The 18930-nt window shown below is 50.6% G+C and overlaps 2 protein-coding genes across 2 annotated transcripts in view; one reads left to right on the top strand and one right to left on the bottom strand.

The window, feature by feature from the left end:
* Window positions 1-16304: 16304 nt before the first annotated feature.
* Window positions 16305-18125, bottom strand: LOC125437866 (basic proline-rich protein-like). The gene has a single exon (XM_048505893.1). It carries the CDS (start codon window positions 18123-18125, stop codon window positions 16305-16307), a length of 1821 nt encoding a protein of 606 aa, XP_048361850.1.
* The window catches only part of PITX3 (paired like homeodomain 3), a 46553-nt gene continuing 44162 nt past the window's right edge, over window positions 16540-18930 (top strand). Inside the window, exon 1 of the mRNA XM_048507024.1 lies at window positions 16540-16821. The gene's annotated coding sequence lies outside the window, so the exon portion shown is untranslated. The remainder of the gene's footprint in view (window positions 16822-18930) is intronic.

The raw sequence follows: 18930 nt of genomic DNA, 5'->3' as shown, positions 1-18930 counted from the left end.
TTCAGGGATCCAGGCGCCGTGAGAATGAAGCTATCCGGCATTCATCAAAACCATCCCGCAACCGTTCCACCTTTCTGCAGAATTTGTCCGTACTTCAGGCGGGCGTTGCCTCGACTTTCCCTCATGAGTGGGCCTGAACGATGAAATGCTAATACTTCTCAGATGCTTTGGATCAACAAACCACGGAACGGCAGTGTTTTTAATTCGGGTTCCTCAGACTACTATGGATTGATCCAGTTGGGGTCTCAAGTGGCGCCTCGGCTTGAATTAATCGCCATTAAGGAGGCCCACGCCTTTATCACTTAAACCAACTACTGTGTCCACCAAATCAAGCCCAGCCGGCCTCCTACCGAAAACCACCTTCTGAACGCCAGCCATTTAATTTCCGACCTGTGTGTGTGTCTTTTACTGCGGAGGGCTGTGGCCATCTAGCCAACCGTCCCAAGAAGCAAAACCAACCGGGCTTCCAGCCCACAAGAGACTCCGGCCTGCCAAAACCACCACGCGAGGGTCGGGGTCAGCCCCACTGGCTCGGGCTCCAAAGCGGGGTGACCGAAGGCGCATCTGAGGAGGGGAAGCAGCTGTTTGCCTTTCTTCAGCCCCCTATGGACATGGGCCCTACTCCTGACACGGTGAGTGAAGGCAGCGCCCCATTACTGTTCAAGCATTCCGCCAACCCTCGCTAAACACACTCGTGATTATTATAGCCTTCGCCCTTGTGGGATTCCCGGCCAAGTTCCCACTGCTTAATGCGTAATTCCCAGGTGGCAGAGGAGCTTGTAGGTCTGGGACCGCACCTCATGGCTAGCTCATACCATTCACCTCCAATGGACGGCAGTCTCCTCGAAACGGGGTATAAGGACCGCCCAGTTTAAACATCACAGCCGGGTTCCTCCGCTCACACCATTGGGGAGAAAATTAGTTTCACTTTGGCCAGTGGCCAAACACTCCATAGTTTTGGGCATGTCTTGGTTATTGTTACATGAACCAAAATTCATTTGGAAGAAAGTGATCCTAGAATTCACTGACCCTTCCCTGCGTGAACACATGAATTGGGAAGAAAACCCAACGCCTCCTGACACATCCCTCTCTGGCTTCCCTCAGTGATTGCTCCCATTCTATTGGCATCCCACCTGCAAATCAGGATTCTAGCCAGAGTTTTTCTAGGAGCAGGAATGCCATCAGCTTGCCACCCCACAGAGACACTGACTGTAAAATTGTCATACAACCAGGGGCTAACCACCCAAGGGTAGAATCTACCAAGCATGAGTCCTAATACGAGGAGAAGAAACCCAGGTTTTCCTTAGACAAGAACCTTGCTCAAGGGTTTCCCATCGGGCTGGCTACCAAACACACGCATCGCCAGTTCCGCTTTGTCGGTTGTCAAAAAGAAAGATGGGTCTTCTACGGCTTTGCACAGATATTCATCGAGGTCTCAATGCGTCTCCTGTGTTCAATAAATATCCTTTGCCTTTGATCAAAGACCTTTAGATGCACTCTCTCGCAGCGAGGACGATTTTTACTAAATTGGACTTGAGAGAAGCTTTACTACAGAGTCAGAATTCGCTGAAGGCTATGAACAACCTGACTCATGCGAATACAAAGTTTGGACAGTTTCCTGAATATTTAATAATGCCATTCGGGTTAAGTGGGGCCCCCCCGAGCTTTGTATGGCCCTTATCAACTAAGTTCTCCATGATTTTACTGTACAGTTGAGTTGTTGTATACTTAGGATGACGCTTTGCACTTTACATCACAAACCATAGAAGAGCATGAAATGTTGGTTCCAGAGGTATTGGAAACGCTTGCTTGTTGATAACTCTTCTTTGCCAAACTCTCCAAATGCTGTTTCCATCAGGACCTCCATTGACTATTTGTTACCGGATCTCAGCTCTCCTCGAGGGGCTTAAAAAATGGATCCTGGCTAAAAATTCGACGCAGTCCTCCAGTCGGCCTGCCCCCCACCAACCGCTAGAAGAACTCCAGTCAGCTTCTTGGTTTTGCTATATTCTATCGTGATCTTTATACCCCACTCCGCTGAACTGACTTCTCCTCTCACAGACCTCTTAACGCACTAAGCGGTAAGGGATCCACTGTCCGCCAAGCCCGGGCCCCTTCCTGTCTGAGGAATGTCAAACAGCCTTTCAACTGTTAAAATCTGCTTTTAAAAAAAAAAAAAACGACTGAATCTATCCTAAAGCACCCTGACCCAGATCTCCCGCTTGTCGCTCACGCGGATGCCTCTTCGACAAAGCACTCTAATTTGGGCAGCCCTGCTGCAGAAAAAAAATAAAGATGGTAGACTCATCCGTGCTTATTTGTCTAAAAGTTCCCTTCTGGTGTCAACTCAACTGGACTGTGGGTAGACAGCAGACTGCGCCACCAAAGTAGCACTTCCACTTACGCCACTGGTTTGCGGGGCTCAGCACCCCCTTTCAAGCTTCTGAATGGACTTACATAAAACCTGGTGCAGCTCTTTCACCTTGGCGATGTCCGCTAAAATAACCTGGGCAATGATTTCTTTTCGCTCTTTACAGTCCATTTTTTCCCAGGAAAACCAACAACTGGCTGGGACGCTACCTTCGCCGCTTCGTTCGAGGGGTGGAGCTGCCCACGTGACATTCCACGCATTGTCCTGTTCTCCCTCCCCAGTTAGGGTTGGTTGTCACCCGATCTCAAACGGGTCCGCCTTCCTCCACCTCCCCATTCCCAGTCTCGCCTCCTTTCTCTGGCGGAAACGGAGGAGGCGGGCTGCACTCGAGCTTCCAGCAGCCGGAAGGAGACTCCCACCGCGCTTTGGAGAGTCGTGGTTTCATGAAAGGAATGGCACGTGTCTCCCTCCGCCAGCAGGTTCTTGAGGCTTCTGCCACGATGCCTCGCCTCGGGCTGGACATTTTGGCTTTTGAAAACTCCTGCATTTAGCCCTCGCTTCTGCAGCCTTCTGGTGTGAGCTGTAATGCTAAAGACATTGAGGCATACATTAAAGGTTGCTCGGTTTGTGCAGAAGCCTACACTATTCCGGAAAAGCCCCATGGACTGTTGAAACCTTCCTCCCGTAGCCTCCTCACTTTGGGAGGTCATCTCAGGATCTTTATTACAGACTTCCACCGAAAGTCATGGCAACACAGTTTTTATGGGTGGTGGTGGACTTTATTCTCAAGCAAGTTTCTCTATTTTATTCTATGTGCGCCTCCATTCCTCCTCGCCCTGTTGCTAAGGCCTGCTTGCTTGTTCAATATGCTTCTACCGCCTCCATTCCGCCTCTGGCTAAGGGAGTCTCCTCACCGCTGCCCCCAATTCATCCTTCAAAGTTCTGGAAAGCGCTTTGGGGTTGTTGGGGTCACCGCCGTCGCTTCTACCACGCTCAAAGTGACGGCGTAGGATCGAGAGAACGAACAGAACCCTTAGGAGCAGTATTTACGCGTTATTACACCAAACTACCACCAAGACAATTGGTGCGAAGCTTATTCCGCTTAAGCGGAGTAATGCCTCTATAACAATGCGGTCTCATAGTATAACAAAGAAAACCCCTTGAAATTGTGTCTGGTCGCCTCCTTTCCCGCTGCTACAACTACCAATTCGCAGAGCTGCTTTGGGACCCCCCCAGAATTTTCAACAATGGATTTCATCCCTAGTCGAGGATGAAGTCGTCCAGACCGCATTTACAGCGTGCAAAGGACTCCTCAAAACTGCAAGCCGGATAAACACCGCCGGATTTCTTCTCTTAAGTGCAGCGGGCTCCTGCGTGCATTTATCTTACAAAAAAATCTCAGAGACGCAAGTATTACAGATATTCCAAACTTGGCAAGAGATTTAGGGACCTTTTCAGATTACTAAAGTGATTCACGATGTCATCGTCTCGGCCTTTAGATCCTGCCTAACTCTTAGTAAGTAACATCCATCCTAACTTCCATTCCAGCTCACTCAAGGAGGCTCCCGCCTGGATGTGCTCAGCACGCACTACCGAGAGATTCCCACCGACTATTATTGATGGCCACAAATACCATGAGATTGACGCTTATCCTGACTCCAGCTTTAATCGCAAACGCCTTGCAATATTTAGTTTCTGGGTGGGATATTCCTCTGGGTATAATCTCAATGGGTTTATTCCGAACATTGAAGCCCCCACCCTTATTAAGTTGCTTTCCACCGCATTTTCCAAGCATAAACCGGGGAAGGGGTCTTCTTTAGGGGAGGCAGAGTGTAAAGGATTCAATGGTGTTGATGGTGAGGTAACCTTGAGTGCATTCCACAGCCCATGTATACAATAGATGCACGGGCGGAGATCTTTATCTTTGGCGCTGGAGATGAAGCCTCTGTCTCTACAGCATGGGAAGCAGGAAGGGGGGGATGGGGGTGACTGGTATTATATAACCTGTGCTTCTGGCGGGAAGTGTCATTCCTGCCACTGCGTGTACTTGAGCTTTCTAAGATGTCTTAATAAATGGACTTTTACTCCCAAAGCCTTTTATTTCTGCGTCTATGGAATTCCTTACAGGTTCTGTCTGATGCGTGGCCGGTGTGCCCCCAATGTACCCCCGTCCATCTGCTCGAACAGGATGGGGCAGCATAGGGGGACTCGCTGCAGTGACTACAGTGGACCCAACTGGTCCACTAGGGACGGCTGCATTAGGCAGCAGATGCACCCCGAGTCAACAAGTGCCCGCATTTGCACACTAGTCCCACAAGTCTGAGTTGACACAGTCACAGAAAGAAGGAACAGGCTGTTGGTTACACTCACCCCAGTGGCGTTTCTGCCTAGGGACAGGGGGTACCCTATGTCCCCGGGCGCCCCCCATTTGGTCACATGGGGGGGCGCCACCATTTCAGGGTCGTTTGTGTGATTTTTAATTTTTTAGTGTTTTTTACGTTTTGGCCTCGTAGGCGCAAGAGCGTGACATAAAGTTAGCAATTAAATTTTCAGGGTACCATTCAGGAGATTGTTCTTGATGATAATACACCTTAAGTTTAGGATAAGCTTGTCTAGGGGAAGCAAAGTTAAACGGGACTTTCAAAAGAGGGTGCCCCCATCCTACCATTGTTTTCTAATGGGAGCTAACAGGAGATTGGGGCATACCCATTTGAGGGACCATATAACTTTGCTCCCCCTGAACCTAACTTCTCACCAAAACTTGGGTGGTATCATAAGAATAGTTACCAGATGATACCCTGAAATTCCTTTGGTGTCACTTCAGCCTTTAAAAAATACATCCCTTTAAGCAGGCACCCCAGTGAAAGTTGCTCCAAGACATTCCTTTTGTTTTGCAGTGACTTTGCTCCATTGTAGCCAATGGGGAATTTCTTGAGTGTGTAGGCAGGCTGCACATTTTTGAAGACAGAGGCACCAGACTTCTCAAGGTGGTCTTTCCAGGAGGTTCTCCTCCTGGTGCAATAGTGCTATCCAGGGCATACAGAGACCTTTGCTTCTGGGAAGGGTTCACATTCCTTATGGACCCCTCAAAAGGCTTATTTTGTTTCCATGCTCCAGATGGCTCTGTGGTAGAGGTTTCCAATGGGAGGCACTTCGTGGTTGTGGGTCTTGCTCTGGGTGGGGGCATTTCCTGCAGGGCTGCTGGTGTGAGATCTCCTGAAAGGAACCAACCAATTCTGTGCTAAAATGCTGTGGGCACCAAGTTGAAGGTGAACCTGATGCCCACAGCATTCAGCCATCCCAGGCAAATGATGCTGACATTTGTTTGGTAAATGTTTTGCTGGGGGTGGTTTGTGAGAGGTTTACATGGTTAATATCCACTTGCACTGGCTTGGAGTTTTTTCTCAGGCTAACAACCTACCTCATAGGGTTGTTGTGATTAGGAAATGAGGAAAAGAGTTGGTGGGGAGAGAGCCATGTATGTTCTGCTGGGAGTGGGAGGTGTTTTGTGAGCTGGTGCAAAAAATAATTGTTTGTTCATGGTGGGGGAGGGTGGCCGCCCATTCTGGGCAAAGGGGGGGCCAAACCTCAGGTTTTGTCCCCCCGGCTCCAGTGCTTTGGCTCTAGGTTCGCCCCTGACTCACCCTCAGTTCCGCACCCTTAGAAGGGACCTGGCATAGGGCGCGCTTCAGGCCAGGTTGCTGTTGTTTCCCGCCAACTCCTTGCTGGACTCGGGGCAACCTGCCTCTTCGGATGCCAAACTCGCCTTGCGCGGCTCTACTTGTAGTCCTGAACCCTTCTTGAATGGGGACTTTCTCTCTGGGCCCTTAGCCGTCCCGGCCTTCGCCGCACCGCTGGCAGGGACTACCGGGGCGTCAGGTTTCTTGCTAGGACACACGGCTGCTTTGTGCCCCTCTCCGCTGCAACTCAGACAAAGTCCCAGCCGTTGCCTCCGGGCGCCCAGCCTCCTTACCACCGCGAGCCGGAGAGGTGCCCCCCGACGGGAGATGGGGGACGAGGAGAAACTGGCAGGGAGTTGCCCCGCTGTTTCAGTAGCTGCACTGTGCGCAGACGGACCTCTGCCTCGCCCTCCCACATGTACCACCCCGCCAGGGAGGTCGGCTCCGTAGTCACCATGGCCCATTGTGCCACCTCTGGGTGAAGCCCCTCTCGGAAGAAGTGAATCTTCACCTGCTCCGGCCAATCCTGGACCACCCCGGCTAGCTGGCAGAATTCCGAGACGTACTCACTCACGGATCGGGACCCTTGCCTGATCTGCCGCAACCTGGCACAGCCCTTCTCCTCCTCGAACAGATCCTCAAACTGCCGCCGCAGTGCTAACATGAGGCGGGTGAAGGAAGGCAGCTCTGGGGCCCGGCCTTTGTAAAGTCCCACGTACCAGCCGGCCCCCGCCCCCGCCAGGAGGGCCCCCACCTCATGTACTTGCTCGATCTCGTCCTCGTAGTCACCACCGCACCTCTCCATATGCGCTTTGACTTGCACGAGGAAGTAGGGTAGTGTCTCCATCATCCTGTCAAAATGGGCCTTCAAGCGCCGCCGTCGTCACATAGGCTATGGTGGCTGTGGCCCAGGTGGCCCTGGCAGCCCAGGCAGCATGTCATTGGGGGGCGCGGGCACTGGTTGCTCCCCCCCAGAGGCGGTGGCGGCAGCAGTTGCAGCGGATCCTAGCGATCCAGCTCTGCCGCCTCGGCGCGGGCCAAGAGGAGTTCCATGTTGCGCCATAGGAAATGTATCTCCTGCTACATCTCGTCTCCCTCCCGTCACCAGGCCACCGTGCCTCTCTCAGGGGCCCACGCCCCTGCCTGGACCTGGACCCGCGACCACTCGCTTTGTGCACCGGGTCCGTGTAAATTTCCTGGTCCATGGGTTGCGTGAGCCAAGTGGACTCACGCTGACCAGCCGCCTTGGCCTCCCACACAGCTGCCGAGAGGGGGCCCAAGAGTAGTGCGATCCCATGCTCTCCTCACTGCTGGTTCTTCGCGCAGCACCCAAGTGAAGATTGTGTCGGTTGGGGACGGGAGCATCCATCTCATCTCCTAAGTCTGGGTCGCGTGGCATCTCATCCTTGTCTGGAACTTGTCCCATTCCCTCAACAGGTTTGCCAGCCGGGGACCCACCTGCAGCTCCATCCTTGCCGGCCATGGATCCGAGTGCGGGTCAATCTGTGAGATCCTGCTAAATGTCAGACCCTCGAACGTGGAAATAACAGAGACCGTAGGAAAGTCCAAAAGCAGTTTATTCCAGGTGACGCGAAGAGTAACAATGTATAGCAGGATCTGAGCTAGAGAGCTCAAATCCAGGACTTATAACTTTTAACCTCAAGCTACGCTACCCCACACCAAATGTCCATTACAGTTTCTACTACAAAGCTACAAAGGACCTGGGAACCTTTCACACCTCTTTGAAGATGGGCTGGCGCCAGGAGTTTGCTAACAGGAGATTGCTAGAATGGGAAGAGGGAAACAGGAAAACAATTGCAAATCACACACAGCAAGACATCAAGATACTGACAGGCATGGTCCTGACACTGTGTTGGAGTGCACAAGCTAATCTGGTTCCCCAGATAAGCCTCCACAGCTCTGATACAGTGTAAAACGGATTCAAAGCAGTGGTGGGATTCAAATAATTTAATAACTGGTTCCAGTGGTGGGATTCAAATAATTTAACAACTGGTTGTTTACAAGCACCATTTTAACCGGTTCTGCCAAAGTGGTGCAAACCTGCTGAATCCCACCACTGTGTAACAGACTTCCCTCTGTGATACACCTCTGAAGATGCCAGCCACAGATGCAGGTGAAACGTTAGGAACAAGATCCACCAGACCACAGCCACAAAGCCCAGAAAACACACCACAGCTAGTTGAATCTGGCCGTGAAAGCCTTCGACAACATCTTACTTTGTTTGAAGAAACATTGGAATCCCACTCTATTTTCCTTAGGAAATCCACTTTGCCTTATAAGTTCAAATACATTACCAAAAGTAGATGAAAGCATTTTTGGAATTTATATTCCTGGTGGCAGCTGCCATATAGGGAAGAATTAAGGGAACAAATATAAATTGGCACCTATATTTATAAAGGAGAAAAAGAGTGGACATTGCATTTGGTGGCCACAGGTGGAAGAGTTGCTGCAAGGTAGTTTCCCTTTTTCTACTTATTTTCTAATTATTCTTTCCTTTACTTATTCATCGTCACTTGAAATGTAGCAGTGTCGAGAGACAGGATTCTAGAATTTCTGCAAGATGGTTGCATGTTGAATTATAGTTTATCTTAAGCATTCTTTTTTATGTTCAGGGTGCCTTTCTGTATTGTATAAGAAACAGTATGGTATGATATGGTATATTTAATTTATATAACGCCTTCCCCCGAAAGGCACAGGACGGTGCTCAACAACATATCATCAATAAACATAACATCATAGAACAACCATCAATAAATGCATCAATGACATAGGGTCAATAAACATAACATCATGAATCATAACATAGCATCATAAATCATGATAACATTGTACAACAACCATCAATAAACACATCAATAAACATAGGGTCAATAAACATAGGATCATAATATCATGAACATAATATCATAAATATAGCAATATTATAATACCAACAAAAATCTATACATTACAGTAATAATATAATATATAAACATCATAAATACATTGTCGAAGGCTTTCACGGCCGGAATCACTGGGGTGCTGTGTGGTTTCCAGGCTGTATGGTCGTGTTCTAGCAGCATTCTCTCCTGACGTTTCGCCTGCATCTGTGGCTGGTATCTTCAGAGGAGATCCTGGGTTTTATTTGGATTTTCTTAGTATTAATTCCTAATTTTTTTGAGGCCCAGACCATGTCTATTCTTGAATGGGAGTGGTACCTATTAGAATAAAAGGTATACTATTTCCATATGTCACATAAATTCAACTCTTGCATCAACTGAAAAAATACTTTGGGAAGTTTCCCGTCTTTGCTCATTTTATCATCCAGACTCAGATTCTGTTTTTTCCTGCTTTTGGGGGGTGCTTTTTTATCTATAGTGGTATCTACAACCCTATTAAAATATCCTACCACAATCCAAGATTGTGTTTGAATCTCTGTTAGTTTCCCTTTCCATTTCTGATAGAAATCTGATTTCGTCTGGTTCGGGGCGTAGATACCAACTAACATTATGGGGGAGTTATCTAATGTTATTTCGATTCTTTGACTTTAAATACTTCTTTTGGGTACAAATTTTCTTGCACATACAGTGCCACCCCTCTTTTTTTCCCTCTTATAACCCAAATGAAATATTTAGGCCTAACCTTTCATCACAAAGCCACTTGGGCCAGACACACTGCTATAAAAGGAAGCTATCACACTGCTTCAGCTGTGGTAAGTTTTTTGCATTCCAGGGGAAGGGGATATGTCCCCGCAGCTCTAAAGGTTTTCAACTCCAAGGTAGTTCAGCAACTTCTCTATGGAGTTCCCCTATGGATAGCTGCATGGAACAAGTCCATTGAAAGAATACAATCTGGCTTCCTCTACAAAATACTTGGGGTACCACACTCTGTACTATATGCTGTACTATTTTTAGAAACTGGTCAGAACCTACTTGAAACAAGAGCATGTCTGAATACATTCAAGTATTGGATCAAACTATGTTTTAACTCTGATGAGCGCAGTTTAACATATATTGTGCGCCCAGACCTATTTGCCTCCGAATAGTATCAACCTCTTAAATCAAAAATCTACTCTCTAGGTTTAATACTTGAAGATCTCTGTATGCTGTCACCCAGAGAGATTCTGCAAACCTTAAAAAGCAGACTTCTAGAACAGGAATACCATATCTTGTTGGGCCAAGCAAATAAATCATATGCTTCACCCCTTTCTGTCAGTGGGAATAATAGTACTTCAGAACAAGGGCAACATAGTCAAATATCTTGTACTACTAACTGAACCCCAAACAGAGATTGGATTTATTACAAGGACCAGATGCAATATACTTCTTCCAGTCGCCATTACAAAGGGTCGCTACCTACCTATCCCTCTCCAGGATCGGGTCTGTCCACACTATAAAAACCAAGTGGAGACTCTTGCTCACATGATACTTGACTGTCCGAGATATGAGGGTATTACGAATTTCTCTCCTGGGCCGGTCTTAGACAAGTCTGAAAGAGACTCTGACAACTCTGTTGTGGAGCTTTTGTTAAATAACACAGAGGCTCTTGGAAAAAGTAGCAAAATTTCTTTTACAAGTGACAGAATTTTCTAAGTAACGTCCAAAGCTAGATAGTTTATCTGTCTGTGTTTTGAATGTACTTTTGATTTCTACTTCAGAAATGTCTGTAACGCTCTGGAGCCTATTTTAATATGCCTAATAAAGGTTGTTGTAAAAAAAAATAACTTCCCCAGCTTTTTATTACTGATCAAAATTTCTTCCCCATATTTAATGTGTGTTTCTTGCAAACACAATATTTGTGGGTTGTCTTTAATAAAATGAGCAAAGATTCTTTTGCGTTTAGCTGGATGATTAATTCCATTCACATTACAACTTATTACTTTTAGTGCCATATCTGAAACTTCCCTCCCCTTCCTCTTCCCTTTTTACTTCTCTTGAGGTGGGGATGAACTTAGTTGTTTCTGCAGGAATTCTTGTGCCTGGAGGACAGTGGCCAAGTTAAATCTTCTTCCATTCCACGAGAAGGAAACTCCTGGAATTATCCATCGGTAGTTTGTGTTTGTTTCTTTAAGAAAGTTAATGAGTTTTTTATAGTCTTCATGTCTCTGTTGAATGGAAACTGGTAATCATTATAATAATTTTGGCCCTGTCCAATTTGAAATTCTTTTTAGAATTAGCACGTAATAGTTCATCTTTTAGATCCCATCTGACACAGCTGAGTACAATATCACGTGGATAGCTTCTTGTCCTTGAAGATCTTGTGTTGACCCTATAGATCTGGTCCACTTCTTTTATTACTTCTTCTCTTGTTAGGCCCCATACTTCTAATAACAGTGGCATTATTCTGGAGATTGTGACCTCACCTTCCATTTCTGGCACCCCTCTGATCCTTAACATTTTTTCTTTTTGGGAATATTCCAACATGGCTAAGGTGTCATCTTGCCTCGTATTATGATCTCTGATGTTGTCCACAGCATCCCCCACTTCTACTAGTCTGGCCTCTTTCTTATTTAAGTCCTCTTTAAAAGTCAGTATAGAGTCCTCTACCTTTTTAATGTTTATCATTTCTTCTTCCTTCCTAGTAAGTCGTTCTTTAGTTTCTTGTTGGAAAATAGCTGTGTCTTTTTGGGTACCCATTGTTATGTCAAGTAGCTTCTCTATCTTTGCATTTAAATCCGCCATTTTTTCTGGTGTCTTAGGGTCAGCAAATCCATTTTTCAGTCCTTTTAGTTCATTAAGCTGGGCTTGCCTAGATTTTACTGAAGAAGTCATTACCTTTACCGTAGGTACGTTTTGTCCCCTCTTTACGCTCTTTCCTTTTAAGGTCAGACCGTCTGTTCTTCTTACTGTTCTTCTGTGTTTCTGTTCCTTTTTCGCAGCTCTGTTTGTATAACCGGAAGTCCCAGAGATCCTTTGCTTTTTTTTGCTTCCCTGCTTCCTTTACCAGCTATGTTGTACTACTTCGCAACGCCCGGGGCTCCGGATGTTACATTCAGATTCCACTTCTTAGTCCTTAAAGGGAGTGGTACCTCAATTAACTCTCCGCTTTCTTCCCCTGTTATTTTCCTTTATTTTATTGCTATCAACCAACCAACCATCTGACTGAAGTCTTTTCATGCAGCACAGGGGTGTAACAAGCCAAACTGGAGCCCTAGGCAAAACCTGAGTGGTTTTACTGTTCAAGGCTTTCTCCTCTCGTCTTCCTCTTACCACCTGATGGTTAGCTATATTTTTATGTTTCTTTTTTCTTTATAATTAATTTAAAACGTAGAGTGACTGTTCTTACAGCTGTCGAGAATGGCCCCTTCTTTTCCGGTTAATTACTGTGGTACTTAAGGCATTGTCTTAAACAGGGAATCCGAGCAGCTGCTCAAGCTGCGTCGACAACTTCACCTGCTTGCTATTCTCCAAGATCTCCTCTCCCTTTTTGAGGGGAGATATCACCCTTAGGTTAGGGGATTTGCCTAGTATCACACAGATGCCCCCGCTGTCAGCACTCAGAGGCTGCCGAGGGTGGCCATTTTCCGACCGGAAGTCGCTACAATGCTCTTTCCTATAGAGGGTTTCTTAAAGGGACAGGATCTAACTAAGGTTCCCTCCCACAGAATACTGTACATAAAGCAACTAAACCCATTCTGACTAAGGGTGCAAATGTGGCTTAAATAAGGAAAATAATGAAGGTGTCTGTAAGGGCATGACAGTAACCCCACAATTAGCTTAATAGCTGCATTTGAAATATATGGGGGAGGCTGAAAAATCGAGAGTAAAAATTTCACCTGCACTTACAATTTTTTGGATGTTACAACCAGCACACAATATAGTACCATATGTCAATTCTGCTAATGGTTTAGCTTTATTGAGATGTTTCTGGCCTTCTTTTTCCAATAGAAGGCCTTGATCGCATTTGGACTGAGTTCAGCTTTGGCAGACACACTATCCAAATGTTGTGTTTTACAGCCATTATCCTGAAAGGTAACTCCAAGATAAGAACATACCTTTTCAAGCCCAATCGAATTCAATTGCCATTTATGCTTAGTCTTTCTTTACTTAGAAGCCATGATTTTGGTTTTATTGTCATTAATCACCAAGTCATTTGACAATAATATGCGAAAGCATTTAAGGCACAAATACCAACCAGGGTTCGAGCCAGGAGGCCCTGTATCATCTGCAAAACGTAACATGAGAATATGATGATCCACCAGTTTGGGTGAGTGAAACTCCTCCCTTTGCATGTATGCTATGAGAAATGTATATAGAAGTTAAATAAAAACAGAGCAATAATACAACCTTGTTTGACACCTTTTTTGTTAATAGTGTTTGTAAGATGGTCCTATGTTAGGTCTCGGACCTTAAACCAATAAACGGACTCTGGATACTTGATCAGAAATGTTTATTGAAGGCAGCAAGTCCCCAGCTTGAGAAAGCCAGTTCTGGAGGAATCTGGCTTTCTTAGGTTGTTATATCTCCGTTTGAACCCACCTCCTGTTTTCCCAGGAAAAGTGCAAAAACACTTGTTTTCTGAAGGCATAGGCACCTTAAGGTCACAAGAGAGGAAGATATGCCACCTGCTAAGTCTCCCCCTGCGGTCCAATGGATATCCTGTTGTCCAAGGCTTGGAGGCTTCCCAGTGTCGGCACCTAGTTATCTATGATCGGTGTGAAGCTGTAAACATCAAAGAGAAAGATACAGGGAGGAAAAGAAGAGCCCCTTCAGTCAGTGTGCATATCAACCAACCAGCATCAAACAGAATACCTTTGGATACAGAGGGCTATTCAAGGTTTGGTCCTGACATTCTGCCCCCGCCCCCGCCCTCCCCTCCCAGTCGAAAACAAGTCCACCACCACTCAAATTGTTGTTTTCCCTTTGCTCGTGAGCAAATTCATGATAAAATCTATGGAGACGACCCTCCAAAGGGCATCTGGGGCTGGTATGGGCCCAGTTGCCTCCCTGGGGCAGATTTTGCCATTGCACACACTGGGCACCTCTTTACATATGCCACCAGAACTGGCTACGGGCCAAATGCAGTGTTTTCACAAACCCGAAGTGCCCTGCCGACTTTACATCATGGCAGCCAACCAGGACCTTTCTGCGCAGGTCCACAGGTACATACAGCTTGTCCCCGTACCACCATAACCCTCCCAGTTCTAACAATTTCCCCCCTAACTCTTTGATTTCTGCATCATGAGAGCTTAATGTCTTTATTTGCTCTTCAAGTGTTGTGCCAGTTTGGGGAGTGGCAGTGGGAACATCCAGACTTGGCTTCAAGTGGTTACTGCAAGTCCCAGTTGCTTGGGGGTGAAGATTATGCAAGCAGGTTGGTCTCATCCCCATCCCCCCCACCCCCCCGCGTTCTGGGGAAGCCTGGGCAATGTGTCCGCCAGGTAGTTTCGTATGCCCAGGAAGAAATATAAGGTAAAGTTGAATTTTGCAAAGAAATCAGCCCACCATAGCTGTTTGGCGTTACGTTTGCTTGGTGTCTTGAGGGCCATGTTTTTGTGGTCCATCCAGACCTCAAAAGGGTGTTTGGTTCCCTCCAACCAGTGACTTTTTTTATGGAGGCCGCTTCCTTGTCTCCAGCTGTCCAATTAACTTCAGCCCCAGCAATCTTTTTTACAAGTATGCGCAGGTGTGAAGTTTGCTCCTGTCCTCCCCTGGTTTGACTAGGGCTGCCCCCATCCCCACGTCTGAGGCATCAACAGGGACTATGAATGGTTTGTTATTTGATTTATTTATTTGCATCCCGCCCTTCCCAACAGGGCTCAGGGCAGCAAACATCAGTAAAAACATAACAGTCATACAATATAAACCCAATACCGACACAATGGTATCATTAACACATTCACAATAAAGAATTAAAAAGACAGATGGCGATAAAACCCTAACCAGACACCCTTGGGAGGCAGCGATGTTCCAGTCAGGCCGGCTTGCACAATATAAAAGCCTGGCGGAAGAGCTCCGTCTTGCAGGTCCTGCGGAACTCACAGATGGGCCCTGATCTCAGCTGGGAGCTCATTCTACCAGGTGGGGGCCAGGGCCAAAAAAGCCCTGGCCTTAGTAGCAACCAGCCGAACCTGTTTCGGGCCAGGAACAGAGGGGTCTAAAGGGGCAATACAGGGAGAGGTGGTCCCGTAGGTATTTATTTTTATTTATTTATTTATTTATTGGGCTTATAAACTGCCCTCCCCCGAAGGGCTCAGGGCGGTGAACAATACATAATAGAGCACAATAATAAGTTAAAATTCAGTAAATATAAATTAAATACAGCTCTAATAAAAATAAGCCCGACCCCATTAAAAATACAGTACAATAGTCTAGCATTAAAACAAGATGGCACCAACTTCCATTCTCCCAAACTTCAAAGGGGACGGGCGGTAAGATCCGCTTGATGTTATAAGATCATAACAGGAGGGGGGGGTAGGGGGCCCCTATCAACGGCTAGACTCCCCAAAGGCCCAGTGGAACAACTCTGTCTTGCAGGCCCTACGGAATGCAACAAGATCCCGCAGGGCCCGAACAGCTGGTGGGAGAGCGTTCCACCAGGCAGGGGCCAGAGCAGTAAAGGCCCTGGCCCGGGTGGAGGCCAGCCGTATCATTGTGGGGCCAGGGATCACCAGTAAGTTGGCCTCTGCCGAACGCAGAGGCCGATTCGGGACATATGGTATGTAGGTCCAAGTCCGCTCATGGCGTTAAACATCAAAACAAGCACCTTGAACCTGATCCGGAATTCGATTGGTTGGCAGTGCACAAACTCCAGTTTTTTCTTCAGGCTTCTGGCACAGCTGTGGGCTGAGAAAGAAAGTCTCCCCCGCCTGAGCCACTGGTGGCTGTCCTGGCAGGGCCCCTGTGAATGTGATACACTTCCAGGCTGGGCACTTCCCAGGACTTTTGGGGACATTCACAGCCCACCCTCATGCCCCCCACAGCTGCCAGCCACCTGCTTAAGGGGCACTTGTTCTCTGTGTCACCTGGAGAGCTGTTGGAATTCTGGGAGAACTCCAAGCTCCACCTGGAGGTTGGCAACGCAGGTCTGGTCAACCCTGGGAGGCGAATGCGCGCGGGGGAGGGGGAGATAGTGCGGGGTGGGGGGGCTTCGCCTGCTGGCAGCTCCTTCCCGCGGCGCGCCGGAGCGGAGGGCTTTCGGGGGGGGGGGGAGGCAACCTTCCCAAGCCGCATCTGCCGCCTCCCTCCCCTCGGAAGCTCCTGCCGGCGGGGCGCACCGAGCCCCAGCACACGCCTCCACGCCGCCTCGCCCCGCTACCCAAGGCGGGTAGTCAGGCGGTCCGCTCGGCCTCGACGGGCGGCATGGGCCCGGCCTCCCGGTGGGCTGGGTGGTCGAACGGCTCCGGCTGCCGCTTCCTGGCCTGGGCGCGGGGGGAGGGGGGCTGGCAGAAGCCCGGGGCGGCCTCTCCCTGCCACAGCGCCGGGGGAAGGGGGGCGCCGGGGGGCGGGGCCGGCCGTGCCAATCGGGGCGCGGGGCGGGACGCGCGGGGCTGGAGGGCCGCTGCCCGGGCGCGCTCCATAAAGCCAATGGCCCGCACGCGGAGAACCCACTCGACGGCGGCCTCCTCTACCGCGGCCCAGCTCCCGGGGCGCCCAGCCCAAGCCCGGCGGCTCTTGGTGGCGGCGGGCGGAGGAGGGTTGTCGTGCCGCCCTGGGGCTGCGACCCGGGCTGCCGCTCTCGGCGGGCGGGGAGGCGAGGAAGAGGCGCCGCTGCTGCCGCCGGGGGGCCTGGGCCGTCGGGGCCCCGCGCCGTTGGAGCCGAGCACGTGGGGTGAGTGAGTGAGGGGGTCTGCTGCTGCGGCTGGCCGCGACGTCGGGGGCCGCCTCCCCTCGGTCCTTCGCTGGGGCCGGTGGGCCAGAGCTGTGGCTTGGGAGGGCTGAGCGAGCTGGGATTCGACGCCCCTCCTGTTCTCGTCCAGCTGGCGAAGTTGGAGACCGCCCCAGGAGAGGCACGACGGGCGCCTGGCTGAGGGCCGCGACTAGCCGGCTGCGGGCGGGACGGGGTGGGGGGGTGGGGGTAGGCCGGTGTTTGCAGCCGCAGCGAGTGGGCCGGTCCCGGCGGCCGGGGGAGGCGGAAGAGGGGCGCTGGGCGGGACGCCTCCGCTCTCCCCGCAGGGGGCGTTCACGGCTGTCCAGGAGAGCTTCCCGCCGCTTCCGAGGGCGGAGGACACCGGGCGCAGCCGGAGGGTCTCTTCTTCGCAGGGGGGCCCGCGTGTGCCAAGCCCGCAGGGAGGCGAGGCCAACCCCGGCAGCAAGTCTGGGCGCTTCGGCCCCGTCGATGTTCACGGCAAAGCGGGGGTTGCCTGCGGGTTCACGCCTGGGCGCCCAATCGGACGGTGGCCCCTCGACTTGACGCGCAGCTCGTGCCCCCCCCCCCCACTTCCCGGGACTGTCAGGCGGCTCCTTGCGGCCGAGGCCCCGCCCTGCCGCCTCTCCCGCGGAGTGGGGGTCCGTCCGCCCCCCGCCCCCCACTGCCGCGTCGGGACGAAGGCAGCGCTGGGCGGCAGGGCTGTCCAGTCCTCGGGTGGGCCGTGGGCGGCGGAGGGGAGCCGGGCAGCGGGCGCCGAGAGGAGCAGGGGCAGCCGGGGGGTGGGTGGGGGGTGGCTTTGGGCGGGAGCGCAGGGAAGCCGCGGCACCCCGGAGGAAGCGAGCGGCGGGCCCGAGGCTCTCCCGCCTCCTCCGGAGCGTCCCGCGCTCGCCTGGTGCCTGGGATCCCCGTCGGTCCGCCCGCGCCTGAGCCACCGCGGAGAGCCGGGCGTGGGGTGGGGGTGGGGGAGCGAGGGCGCCTGCTGTCCGCGCCGTCTGTGTCCGCCTCGTGGCCGGCCGGCTTCTCCGTGGCCGGCCGGGAAGGCTGCTCGCGCGCGCCTGACTGTACCGCGGCTCTGCCGGGACCCGAGCAAGCTTGGGGTGGCGGTGGTAGTGTGTGCGCCCTGGCCGCCCTTTGTGGCTCCTGAAGTCGGGGCGGGGCGGGGGGGGCACCCAATTCCAGCAGTCCCCATCAGTTGTCTCCCTGGGACAAAACTGTCCTCTTTTTCTTGCCAGGGTGTTTCGGGAGGACTGGCCTGGCAGCTGCATTGGGGCTCTGACCGGGCTAGCCTGACTTCCTCCGGCTGGCCACCTCAGCTGTGCTGACCTCGGAGGCCACCAGTGAAATCCACCATTGCTGTGCAGGGGTGGGGGTGGGGGTGGCCGCGGCAAACTTCCTCTGGCCATCTCTTGCCTTGAAAGCCCCGTAGAGTCACCTTCATAGTGGGCTGCATTTTGGTGGTGAAAACCCCTTCTGCATCCAGCCTCCTTCCGGTGGGGTGGGGGTCTTGTTGCTTGTTCTGCTGCAGCTGGAAGGGTTAAAGGGGTTGCTGCCATGTGGCAGAAAGTGGTCTCTCAGCCCTTGCAGCACTGGGGGTTTGTAGTCTCCTTTTCCTCTGTGGACACAGCAGGGCTGTCGTGCATCCTCTCTATTAGGGAGGATCACTGGAGCCTCTTGGGATGGATCCAGCCCTCATAAGAACCACAGGTGCCTCTGTGAGTTTGATGGCTGCGGTGTCATCCATTGGTGCAAGAGCAGCTGGTGAAAGAGGAGAAGGTTCAGCTTGTGAATCGTGGTGGCCGAGATCCTGACCAGGAGCGCACGTCCTCCGGCTCTTCCAGCTGCTCCCATCACTGCTGTGCTGTTCTTACTCACTCAGTTGTCAGTCCCTCGTGTATCACAAAGCCGTCTTGAGCGCCTATTAAGAACACTTTGGACTTTCAAGCGCTCTCAGGAATGCATGCAGGTAGGGCTCTGTTCTCTTTCCTGCAGGGGAAATTGGTGACAGGGGCAGGTTCTCATTTTAAAAAATACTTTCAGGGAAAGTTCCACGGAGCTGCATAAAGTTGGTGG

The sequence above is a fragment of the Sphaerodactylus townsendi genome, linkage group LG08, assembly GCF_021028975.2.
Source record: "Sphaerodactylus townsendi isolate TG3544 linkage group LG08, MPM_Stown_v2.3, whole genome shotgun sequence".
NCBI lineage: Eukaryota > Metazoa > Chordata > Lepidosauria > Squamata > Sphaerodactylidae > Sphaerodactylus > Sphaerodactylus townsendi.
The sequence above is the reverse complement of the archived record's forward strand: the minus strand, read 5'-3'. Positions and strand labels throughout refer to the sequence as shown.